Source organism: Mytilus galloprovincialis, chromosome 3, assembly GCF_965363235.1.
Source record: "Mytilus galloprovincialis chromosome 3, xbMytGall1.hap1.1, whole genome shotgun sequence".
In the NCBI taxonomy this organism is placed as follows: domain Eukaryota; kingdom Metazoa; phylum Mollusca; class Bivalvia; order Mytilida; family Mytilidae; genus Mytilus; species Mytilus galloprovincialis.
Window position 1 is genome coordinate 70,068,727 of NC_134840.1, and position 12,539 is coordinate 70,081,265.

Sequence of the window (12,539 nt, forward strand, 5' to 3'; positions counted from 1 at the left end):
TTAAATTGTAAAATATTTGCTTTAATTTTTTTTTTAATTTACTTCACAATAAGGTTGTCATGAATTAATTTTGTTTTCAGCTGTGTTTTTTTTTTTAAATCCTTCCAGGGTAGATGGAAACTATGATCGTTTTGCAAAATATAAAGTTTAAAAAAAAACTAATTTTGCAAAGGATATTCACGTGCGTTTCATGATTTTTTAATTACTGCATGAAATTTAAAAAAAAAAAAAAATATATATATCAAATGCATTTACTGTAAGATAAATGTGCTTTTCTCTTTTTCATACTCACAAATTTAAATGCTTACTGTATTGTGAAGCCAACTTGTGATGATCTTAAAAATTCGATGTTATAATATATATAGTCCATTGATTGTGTTCTAGATATGAAGATGTGTGCTGTCTGATAGATCAAATGACGACAACACTATCTAATACTTGACATACACTTCAATAGAATGATTTTTATATGCATATTTTATTATGTAACTTGAGATGATTTGACATGGTAAATAGGGATCGGGAGAATAAAAGAGACTAAAAAAAAGCAGAAATAATATGTGACAATGGGAGAATAAAAGAGACTAAAAAAAAGCAGAAATAATATGTGACAATGGGGGAAAGCAGACGAAGAGAAAAAGAGACTTGAATGCATGAAGAGAAGAGATTATGGTTTGAATTTGTGAATGAATGAAAAGTCGTCTATGAAAATTTCTACTGCAGATTTGTTTGATTTATAGTTATAGTTAGTTTATTGTTGAGTATTAAACGTTTGCATTGCAATAATGTTTTTTTTTTTTTATAATTATTCATCAACACACCTTCTGTAGTTCTAGTTCTAATGACACAAACATTGTTTTTATCTAGACTATAATAACTAGATGAGGCAAACTGTTCATCAGCTTATTACAAATGAAAGAGGATTCGTGTGAATGCAACACAGGGTCAACGGTCATAAAATATTTCAGTTTTTTTTTCCATTTTTATAGGGGGTCATTATGTATTCGAAACATTATAAATGTATGAAGGATTTCCATCTTACCGTTCAACTCTTATACAAACAAGTTTAGCAGACCTGGAATGATTTCTTCTTCATAAGATTGGTATATTATGAAGGTCATATAAATACTGAAACAGACAGGGTTTAGCCGTGTTTAACAGAAATTTTCAAACCACAAAATGTATGCGATCATAAATGACAAAAGAAATAAGACAAATAATACATATAGTTGTGGTCTGCAAATCTAGAATTCATCCGATGATAAATTTTTATAGATAATAATCTATTATTTCTAAAAATTGCATTTGTTTGAAAAAAGTATTTAAGTGAAAATAAAATGAACAGTAATTACAGTGGTTTATCGATTTTAAAATCCCCCTGAACTATAGTAAACAACTAGTTAAGAGTAACTTGAAACAAATGAAATGGTATCGTACAAATTAAAATAAAGGTGATGATCATGGATGGCTGTTTAACGTCCAGTGGCAAATAATATGCATATTCAAGGCGAGAACATTTTAACAGTTTAATAATATGAATATTTACCCTGTTTTGTACTAGAACATGCAAGTTCGCTAGTAAACAGTCCACTGGAAGACATTTCCGAGCCGACCAGTCTTTGCTCTTAATTACGCAGTAGACCAAGTGCTTAGCAGAGAAGCCAAAAAGAAAACCCACCAAATTACAGGATGACTACTTCGGTGCAATTAAAAAAACTAGAATTTAGAAATAAAAATTATATAAGTGGTATTAGCATTAGTAAAGGAACAAAATAAGTTAAAATATTATTTTTTTTGCTGATGGCGGGAATAGGCTGACTCGGACTTTTACCATAAGTCATATTTACATCACAGTTATTTGGGCATGGAGTCCTCTTTTTTGGGCCGTAAAAAAGGTCTTATTTTTGTTCATATTTACTACTTTCTACAATGTAAAGATGTATAACAAGTCTCAACAATCCATTACTATGTTATCAAGTGAAAAAAAAAGCAGGCTCGTGTGGATAGTTAAAAGGGTATTGTAATCGGCTAGTAATGGGTTGTTGAGACTTTTTAAATTTCTATATGTATTGTAGAACATTTAAAGTATTGAAACAAAAAGACTTTTTTTTTACAGTGGAGCCCACAAAAGGGCATGCCCCAAATACCTGTGATTTGCATGGACATTATTTGGGTCTCAAATCGAAAGAAAAGAAATCTATAATCAACTTTTATTTTGATAAGTAACCTTCAAGGAGCTGTGAAGTCTTATATGAAAGAAAAAAACGGGTCTTATTGGGGGAATATTTTACCTTGTATCGTAGGAAAAATCACAAGAAATCTGAACGTTTGACCAAAAAAAATCCTAAACATGAGATCACCTGACCTAAGAACATCCTTAAAATCTTTGATTTGATTTGACCTCGTCGGGGTTCGAACATACGACCTACTGCACAATATGCAACAAATACCCCCCTTTCACTTTAAAAAAAAATTCATTGATCCGCTAGCTCCTATATATACGTACACCAGAAAATTACTTACATATTTTATGCTTTCGTTATAAATATATATTCTAAGAAATATATTTCAACCACAAAAAGAGAGCGCAATAATTGTATTTTCGATGTAAGAATTCCCTTTATAGTACACTGATTACGGTATGTGGTGATAGATATAACCGAAAACGACACTTATGGTTGCAAAATATAATGAAATATAATTATTGTAAAATATTGTAATACAGATACGACTGTCATACAAGTGAGTGGTTTAGAGAGCTATAAAACCATGCAGGTTTAATCCACCATTTTCTACATAAGAAAATGTCTGTACCAAGTCAGGAATATAACAGTTGTTATCCATTCGTTTGATGTGTTTAAGCTTTTGATTTTTCCATGATTTGATTATGGACTTCAAGTTCGTTTTGAATTTCCCTCGGAGTTCAGTATTTTTGCACATGATTTTACATTTTCCTCTATAATTTGGCCAATAAAATGTAAACTCACTATTTACCGAATGTGAGAGACCAGCAATCCGATGGTAGTCAAGGTTGCAAATGAAATGCCATATTGGTGAAAAAGACCGCTTTATTGAGAATTAGAGGGTCCTCTTGATTACTCATGTTACTTTAATCTTGATTTTTACCTGTCATTTACCATTTTTAGTTAACAAAATCATGAAATTATTGTAAAAAGGAATATCTTTTACATTTTGATAAAGTATTAACAAAAACCTGGGATTCTATTAGCATAATAGTCCCCGACAAAGGTACTTAATCAATCTCTATTTGTCACGTAAGAATTTTTAAGAAATCTAAATATTCTACATCTGTGATAATAGTAACCACAGTGTGGCTGACCTAAAAGGGGGGTTCCGGAGATTGGACCCTCATGTTAACGACCTATGCATTTGAATAGGAACATATAGTTGGACCCCAATCCCATTTTATCCTGGGCTGGGAAACCCTTTGACTTTCAGTAAAAGATTGAGAAACTATTCAAAATAAATATATTAAAATTCTATACACGAGTAAAAATGATTACGTAACATGTTCTGGTTATATTTTAAATAACCAAACATGTATCATATGAAAAAAACAATTATTATAAAAAATGAATATGTTTTACAAACGATTTGATTAATTTATATCTTAAAACCAAATTGAACCCAAGTTTTTACAATGTATTTAATATCATATAAGTAAGTAAGTAAGTATAAGTAATGACTTTATTTAAAGAGGGTGACTCAATAAGCTTTCGCTGATCTACCTTGAGGCCTTTATTCAGAACAAACAGTACAAATATTACAAAGCTTACAATTTTTAACATATGTTGATGCAATATTCATGCTAACTATAAATTGTCTGTAGAACAAGAGAAAAATAAATTCATAATATTCACTAGATATATATATATATATACATGAAATACAAAATCATACAAGTATCTGAAACAAGTGAATTACATGTAAGTGTCAACATGCTATTCCTTGAGGACCGCTAATCTTTAATGAAGTTTAGTCAAATTATCAAGTATTGGACAAACGTCGAACGTAAAGTTGAAAACTAAAGAGTTTTTTTTACACTGTGCGCCCTACCAAGACGTTCGCAGCTGGTCATTAGTGATAGTTATAATAAAAGTTGTGTTTGTTTGCTATTTTTGAAGTATTCTGTACATGTTTTCCTAAATGTGTAAAAAAATGTTGATTAAACACCACGGTTTTTATTAAGGTTACAGTTTAGATGAAAAAATTTAATAAAGCAATTTGGATAGTTGAGCCTATTGAGGAGAACTATTTCCAATCTATAAATGCCATTAATTTATGGCTCTTTTAAAAACTCTTGATGCTGGTGCGTCCAGAACATATTCCAGTTTATACAAATCAGTGAATCGAGCACATCCACGAGGTACGCCATTTTCATGCAGACACGGGAAAGAAACAAAGGGTTTTAAATTAACCTTAACTGCAGTAAATTGTTAAGCTCCCTGGTTTGCCTCAATCATGTCATATATAGATTCTTTTGGTATCAATGACAATATCACAACTGATTCCAAATCTTGCTCAAGTGATGATTTATTTGACGGCATTTTAGGCGATTTCACCCTTGTGAACGACGGAACACGTGAAAGTACATCAGACGAACAATTAATTACACATTTGACAGGCTCATTACACCACTCAGAACCGAACACAACGAAACATTCTGTACAATACTTAAAATCAGAAACTACATGTATGTCAAAAAATGCAATTCTTGCACGAGAAAATCGACAAAAGAAGAAGGAATATGTCACAAATTTGGAAGCAAGTGTTGAAAAATTGCATGTCCAAAATTCTAACTTGATGTCAAAGATGGGAACAATGGAATCAGAAATGTCAGATTTAGTGGCTGAGGTTGAATATCTCAAAGGTGTAATTGCTAATCAGAGCACTCTTTCAAAACTAATTGGATCAGTTTGTTCCACCCCTGGTGTTCGGTTTTATTCCTCATTTAATGTTAACAATAATTGTCCCACAAATGTAAGCAAGGATGAAAATGACAATACAAATCTAAGAAAACGTAAAAGTTCAGTTTTTGATGGGTCCCGTGAAAATCAGGAAAACGTAGAATCTCCTACTGTGAAGAAAGTTGTACGAAGATCAACAAGAAATATAAGTTGTAGTAATAGTGTTGGCAATTCTGAAACGCAGGAAAAAACATCAAAAGAAAACACTGAAAATCAGGAAAATAAGACAATTATCAACTCTGAAAATCTGATGAATGGAATTTGCCTTCATGTTGCGGGAGATGCAGTGTCATTAGAGTTCTGTGCGACCTGTTCAAAAATGGCTACAAACACAAAGAAAGCAGCAAATGTGTCAGGTGATCACACTTATGGTAGAATAACTGATCCCAATTAATGCAGCAATTTGGTCTGTTTCAGTTTCTGTTTCTGTTTTTTATTTCATTACTTTTTTGACTTCAGTGCTGGAATATTATTACGATCTTTATGCACAAATTATGTTATATTAACATAAAATGTACTTTAATGTTGGCAGTGTATGTAATTTCTCTTGTGAAAATGAACATTTACATGTAAATAAGTTAACATATTGATTTTTGAATGATATGGATCAGTCCATTTTATGTAGATAAGAAATGTAACATGTATATTTTGTTGTACATACATGTACATGTACATGTCTTTGATAGATGACATACATTGTACATGTTGCACCTTTAAGAATTTAAGTTAAACAATTTGTTTTGCATTTACAGCTTCACATGTACTGAGAGAAAAAGTTCGGAAAAGAAAGAAATGAATTTCTCAAAACGGTGGAGTATTAATCAAATGGTCTGTGTCATTTAATTTTATTTTCAGTGTTTTTAGATTTTATGCTTTTATTTTTTAAAAACAGGGTATATATACTATTTACAATGTATAGACATAATAGATATTGTTTACTGGTATATCATAATTGGGAAGACCATTTTGCAATTGAAAATTTTATTGACTGATATTCAAGTGTGTCTAATCCTTCTGTAAACAATTTTTTTTCTTTTTGACATCTAATCTGAAAAAAAATGGTGTCTGGGTTTCTGTTCTCCTTTCTTACCAAAAACTAATTTGAACTTGATACAAAATGCCATCCAGCGTTGTAGATATTGTAGATATCTTTTTTTTCTGATGTATCGACTATTGTCCCTTAAATATTCCTATGCTGACCTGTATAAAATAACAGATATACATGTCAGAGATAATCTAGGAATAGTGGTTTCAACTGTTTAACTTAAACTCCCTGTACACATTGTAGCAAAGTCTATAAAAAAAAATATTATGAGAATATTATATATTTATATTATCTTTCTGTTTCTTGCCTCCTTTCAGAAAAAAGAGGTTAGGTACATGTAGATATAGGTTTTAAAATACTTTTATTTGGAAAAATATTTTACAAGTTGTCTCATTGGCACTCATACCATATCTTCCTATATCTACATACTAGCTAGTTACTTTTCTTACATGTCTTATACCCTAACAAACTATTCCTAAGTCCACGAATGGGGGTGACAGAAGTTATATTTTGCTGTGCTCAGCATAGCCCTTTATAATAGATTATAATTATGAACTCTGATTGCAGGATATATTTTTGTAATGACCTCACAGTTTTAATCGTTTACTCTTATCATGCTTATAATTTCAAATGTTTTTTTACATATATGAATAAGGAAAGTAAAAAAATTAATTGCATGATTTGAGAAAGGACACTTCCGACAGTGCTGAGAAGCAAATAAAAGGGGTTGCACATTGTACAATTTAACTCTCCTTCCAAAAAAAAATTTCAGTCAGAACTGGCATTGATAAAAAAAACCTTCTTCAAACTGCAAGAAAAATTTGACATAAACATTAAAATAAAAGCATTCCAACAATAGAAAATAACAACATTAACCAGACCAAGATAAGACCAGATCAATGAAAGTCAGTTGTACAACTACCATGAAAGAATGTTGCAGTATCTAGAGTCTATATAAAAAAGAAGATGTGGTATGATTGCCAATGAGACAACTGTCCACAAGATACTAAAATGACACAGACATTTTAAAACAACTAAAGGTCACTGTACGGCCTTCAACAATGAGCAAAGCCCATACCGCATAGTCGGCTATAAAAAATCTCAGGTGGAAAATTTTCAAAACATGATGAAATAAAGATTGAAATATGACCAAAATGAAAACACATAATTCTGAAGTACGTTGGAAGTTCTAAGTTTGAACTTTATACATCATATCTGATATTTACAATGATTATACATAAAAATATGGCACTGCCAAACCTTAAATACAGACAGCATTTAAAAACAAAGAAATAATCACTTTATTCTCTCAGTAATAATGTGCAATGTGCAAGCCCATGTTATGTTAGGGGCAAAATGAAAAGGCATAAAATGCCAAATATAAAAATCCTGCAATCAGAATATTTACAAATTTTTAGACTGAAAATTAATATGATTTTTCTTGTTTTTATTTCAGTTGATGACCATAACTCAGGTGATTTGAGAAGCGATATCTCAAATAGAGAAGCGATTACATTATATATAAGATTGATACAAATGGTAGGTTTCAGTATATAGTGACAATTCTTCATATACATTTATGTATATGTCCATAGTGTGTATACTGGGGGTAGTTTTCATCGATCATTAAAATGTTGGGATATTCACTGATTTACTGTTAAAACCTTGATTTAAAATTTATGTTTACTAGAAAACACCCGCGAAATCGCGGGCATTCAGAGCGTAGTTTAAAGTATGTAAAGTGTTGTTTTGTAAAATACAGAATGACTGGAGAATTTCAGCAAAAGTATCATAAGATACCTTTATTTCCAAAGATCTTAATTTTTGGTTTTCTATCAACTTCAATATGAACATACAACATTTAAGTAAGGAACCTGTAATTCAGTGGTTGTCGTTTGTTTATGTGTTACATATTTGTTTTTCGTTCATTTTTTGTACATAAATAAGGCCGCTAGTTTTCTCGCTTGCATTGTTATACATTGTCATATCTGGGCCTTTAATAGCTGACTATGCGGTATGGGCTTTGTTCTTTGTTGAAGGCCGTACGGTGACCTATAGTTGTTAATTTCTGGGTCATTTTGGTCTCTTCTGGAGAGTTGTCTCAACATGGCAATCATACCACATCTTCTTTATATGTAATCAATGAATTTTGTAAAAGATTTAACGACTGGAGAATTTCAGAAAAGGTATCAAAAGTTCACATGAATAATTTTGGCGCTTATCTGTATATTATGAGCATTCATTACTATATTAATAAAGCATACATGTATTTACTTTCAATTCTATGTCAAGTTACTAATCGATCCATGGTGATAATTGATATAGTTTACAGACCCTCTCTATTTAATAAACTCTGTGACCGCCGTGGATAGTAAACTTGAAAATGAGAGCAGATAAAATTCTGAAAATACACTCTATTCGTAGTATATGTATGTTCAAAGTATACAGAAAAACACAAACCGGAAGTCTAATCTGACTTAAAATTTCGTCCAATGACGGAACAATATCCGGATGCCTTTTTTCTCATTTTTCTCCTAAAATAACTCAATCTGAATAATCATATGAATGGATGACAAATGCGACTATGCACTGTACCTATAGGACACAGAGGCGTATTGATTAATTTATTGTGGAAAGAAGAGAAGCGACACACAATATGAGGTCTTCTCGTTTAATAGTATAGATACAGTCTACATGTACATGTAATAGCAATTCTTTCAATTCAAATTTCTAATAGCGGTTTAAAGGGCCAGTGAATAAATTTTCTTTTTAGATATTTTTGAATGAGAATGTTTAATATGATCATGACCATTGGAACAGCTTTATTATAGCTTTTGGTCAGTATTATATTTTTGAATGAAACTAAATTGCAAACAAATGACTAGACATTCTACTTGTAAGAGAACATGATACGAAAAATCTATTTAACAAAAACGTTTGTAATTAACTGTTTAGTTATATAAATATAATGCAGATAAATATTAAAAATTATACCTTATGTTGAATGACAGCGGCAGACCCTGCCATTTACAAAAGGGGAGTTTCAAACCAAGGATAAAGTGGGGTGTTCCAACCATATGTCCCCATTCAAAAATGCATTGATTGTCCCCCCCCCCCCCCCAAAAAAATGGGGTTTTTAATTCCTGGAACCCTCCCCCTGGATCCACCACTGGATGAAGCCTTACGAATGCCAAGATGAAAATTTCTTAGGTACTCAAAGGCCTTGTTTGTCCTTTTCAGAATATTTGCCAAAAAGTGAGACATGTTTATAGATAGAATTTAGGATTTAATGATTTTTTTGATAAACAGTAAAGGGCCTAGGCTTAAAATTTTTCTTAATATTAAAAATTTATTATTTTAATAGTGAAAATGAGATTGTATCATGATTATTTTATGCAACAGTGTTTCCCATTTAAAGGAGCAATGCCTAGTTGATGAAACATGCATTAATATTTTGAACACATCTTTTAAAAATTAATTATCTTGTATGTTAAAGCAATTGTACTACCGGTATAATGCTTTAAATTTAAAGAACAGGCCATGTCCTTCAAAAAAGTTCTAGGTGAAACACTGTAGCAGTAGATGAAATTGGTGTGGACAGATATTACTGTAAATTCAGAAAATATTGCGTGCATTTCTTATTGCAATTTTGATCATCATGATCATGTTAGACTTTCATGCAATATTGATTTTTGCAATATTGAGAAAAATCCTGTTCAACTCATATGAAAAATTTCTAATGCGAGTTTAAGTTATTGTGATTACATTGTATAACCATTTCACATTTTTTCGCAATAATAAAAATATTGCAATAATTTCTGCATTTACAGTTTTCAATATAGAATGAAACAATTTATCAAATAGTGAAATAATCCTGTAATTTTTAGTATTTTATGACATAATGTATTGTGAAGGACACCAATTGTACAATTGTAATTGGTCTGAAATGTAACTTTACCATTACATGTATTTATTTTCATGTTGTTTTTTCAATGTATGGTAAATTTTTCTCATGAATTGTAATTAAAGAAATAAATTGAAGCCCAAAAGAGACTTATTCAGTTATTGTTGAGCATCTAAATGTATATATGATTTTTTTGTGAACATTACAATAGGAAGTCTATCTGAATTTGAACTTTTAATAGTTGTTAGTTTGTATTTTTTTCATAGTTTGGGGAGTAGTGGCAAAAGCATTAATCTTGCCATCTTCCTGGAGTATTAACAGTGGCAGAGACCTCCATAACACCTGCCTGGAGGTCAAACAGTGGCAGAGACCTCCATAACACCTGCCTGGGGGTCAAACAGTGGCAGAGACCTCCATAACACCCGCCTGGAGGTCAAACAGTGGCAGAGACCTCCATAACACCTGCCTGGAGGTCAAACAGTGGCAGAGACCTCCATAACACCCGCTTGGAGGTCAAACAGTGGCAGAGACCTCCATAACACCCGCCTGGAGGTCAAACAGTGACAGAGGCCTTCAGAACTACTGTCTGGAGAAAGAAACTAGCTGTTTAACAGAATGTATTTGAAATTTGAAGTTCATTTGAAAATATATTTAACACAAAAACAATAGAGTAAATGTTCTACCTTTGTAGATAATAAGATTGAAAACTTATTGTGAATTAATATGGGATTGAGTGTTTATATTTAAGTATAGGATTTGCAAGTGGAAAAAAAACAGAACAAATGAATTTTAAGAAACAGCACACAAACAAAATTTTGAATCAAATCATTAAAAAGCTGTGTGAATGACAAATGACTAAATTGTATTATAGTCCTGTCTTTTGGGTGTTTTACCCTTGTTCGTCTCTACGTAAATACCAATGTTGGTTTCTGTTTTTACAGATCAAGTTTGAATTTTGGTGGTGTCTCTTCTAGAGTTATGGCCCTTTACAAATTGAAAAATTGCTGAATTCATTTTTCATTCTCTAACTTTAGTTTCCCTCAACCAAATGTGAAACTTATACACAATGCTTTTTGACACCAAATACAACCCAAGTTTTAATTTTGGGGGTGTCACTTTAACAGTTCTAGAGTTATGCCCCTTTACAAATGGAAAAAATGCTGAATTTTTTGTTTCCGTTATCAATCATTATTGAGGAATCTAGTTAAAAAAAATCTAGTGACCGTCAAGGGAACTATTTTAGCCATAAATGATGAGGTATAAGTGCCAATGAGACAACTCTCCTTTCAAGTCACAATTTATAAAAGTAGACCATTTTACTTCAAAGTACGGTCTTCAACACGTGTGCAATGATGGTTTGCAGATATGGTCACTCAGTCAGGGGTACTACTTGTACAAGTTCTTTTTATTTACTTGAAGTAAATATTAATATACATGTACATATATAAGTATTTGTAATATACTTTTAAAAGTGCATTTTATTTACTTGTATAGATAAATAATTTTAATGGCTTAGTTATGTCCCTTAGACAACCAGATTGTTTTTTTAACTTAAATACAAGTAAAAAAAAGTCATACAATCTTTTCTTGAATTTCTCAGGACTTGTTTGCTTTAATAGAATTTTTAATTAACTGTCCTTTGCAGGTGTATTTACTAATCATTCAAGTGTAATTTAAGGACAAAAAAATCGAGATGAAAGGTTGAACTATAATAAATAATTATGAGCTTACCAGAAAGAAATTGTTTAAGGCATGTTTTTACTTCCCAAAACCTTATCAACAAATTAAACTTGTACTATCAATTTTTTTTAGAAAATTGAGGGCAGATTATTCAAATTTTATAAAGTAAATATGTATATAACAAATTTACTTATATACCGGTATGTACATGTATATTATTATTTGCTTCTTCAAGTAAATAAAAAGACCTTGTACAAGTAGTACCCCTGGCTGAGTGACCGCATCTGCAAACCATCATTGCAGAGCTAATAGAAAAAGTAGGGATAAAATGCAAGATTTGTCTATTATCTTAAAAACTGCGTTAGAAAGTTAATAAAATCTGACGGAGCAGAAATATTTAGAATGTTGTGATCTACCTACTGCATTGGCTATTATCTGTCCAATGAGACAATTTTCTACCAAAGACCAATTGACATCTTAGTTAATATCTTTATTTCACTGTACAGCCTTCAAAAATGAACGAAACCCATACAGCATAGCAAGCTACAAAAGGCCCAAAATGACAAATTTAAAACAATTCAAACAAGAAAAACTAACGGCTTAATTTATGTGCAAGTTAATAAAAAAAATATGATATACAGCAACAAACATCAACCTCTGAATTTCAAGCTCTTAACTTAGGACATGTATTAACATAATTTGGCGGGGTAAACCCTGTTAGACACCTAAACCTACGCTAATCTGGAAAGTTTTGTAACCGCACAACATAGAACAAACTATGAATATCACTGTTGGAAAGTCTACATGCACATCCTGGGGTGCCTTGGCCTTTTTGTGAAAAAATGTTTGTTGATTATATAGGGAATCAATGAAGCATGACTGTTGTGGACCACTCTTATGGGAGTCAGGGCGACCCCCTTAT

At 31.4% G+C, this 12,539-nt stretch overlaps 1 protein-coding gene across 1 annotated transcript; it reads left to right on the plus strand.

Moving 5' to 3' along the window:
• Nucleotides 1-4,366: 4,366 nt before the first annotated feature.
• On the plus strand, nucleotides 4,367-10,789 carry LOC143068786 (uncharacterized). The gene is made up of 4 exons (XM_076243085.1): nucleotides 4,367-5,344; nucleotides 5,741-5,816; nucleotides 7,490-7,572; nucleotides 10,204-10,789. Exons 1-2 carry the CDS (start codon nucleotides 4,483-4,485, stop codon nucleotides 5,782-5,784), a joined length of 906 nt encoding a protein of 301 aa, XP_076099200.1. The 5' UTR covers nucleotides 4,367-4,482; the 3' UTR covers nucleotides 5,785-5,816; nucleotides 7,490-7,572; nucleotides 10,204-10,789.
• The last annotated feature ends 1,750 nt before the right edge of the window (nucleotides 10,790-12,539 follow it).

Coding starts and splice junctions, on each gene's coding strand:
- LOC143068786 (XM_076243085.1), top strand. CDS start 4,483: ATGTCATATATAGATTCTTTTGGTATCAATGACAATATCACAACTGAT. Junction 5,345..5,740: donor GAAAGCAGCAAATGTGTCAG/GTGATCACACTT, acceptor TTGCATTTACAG/CTTCACATGTACTGAGAGAA.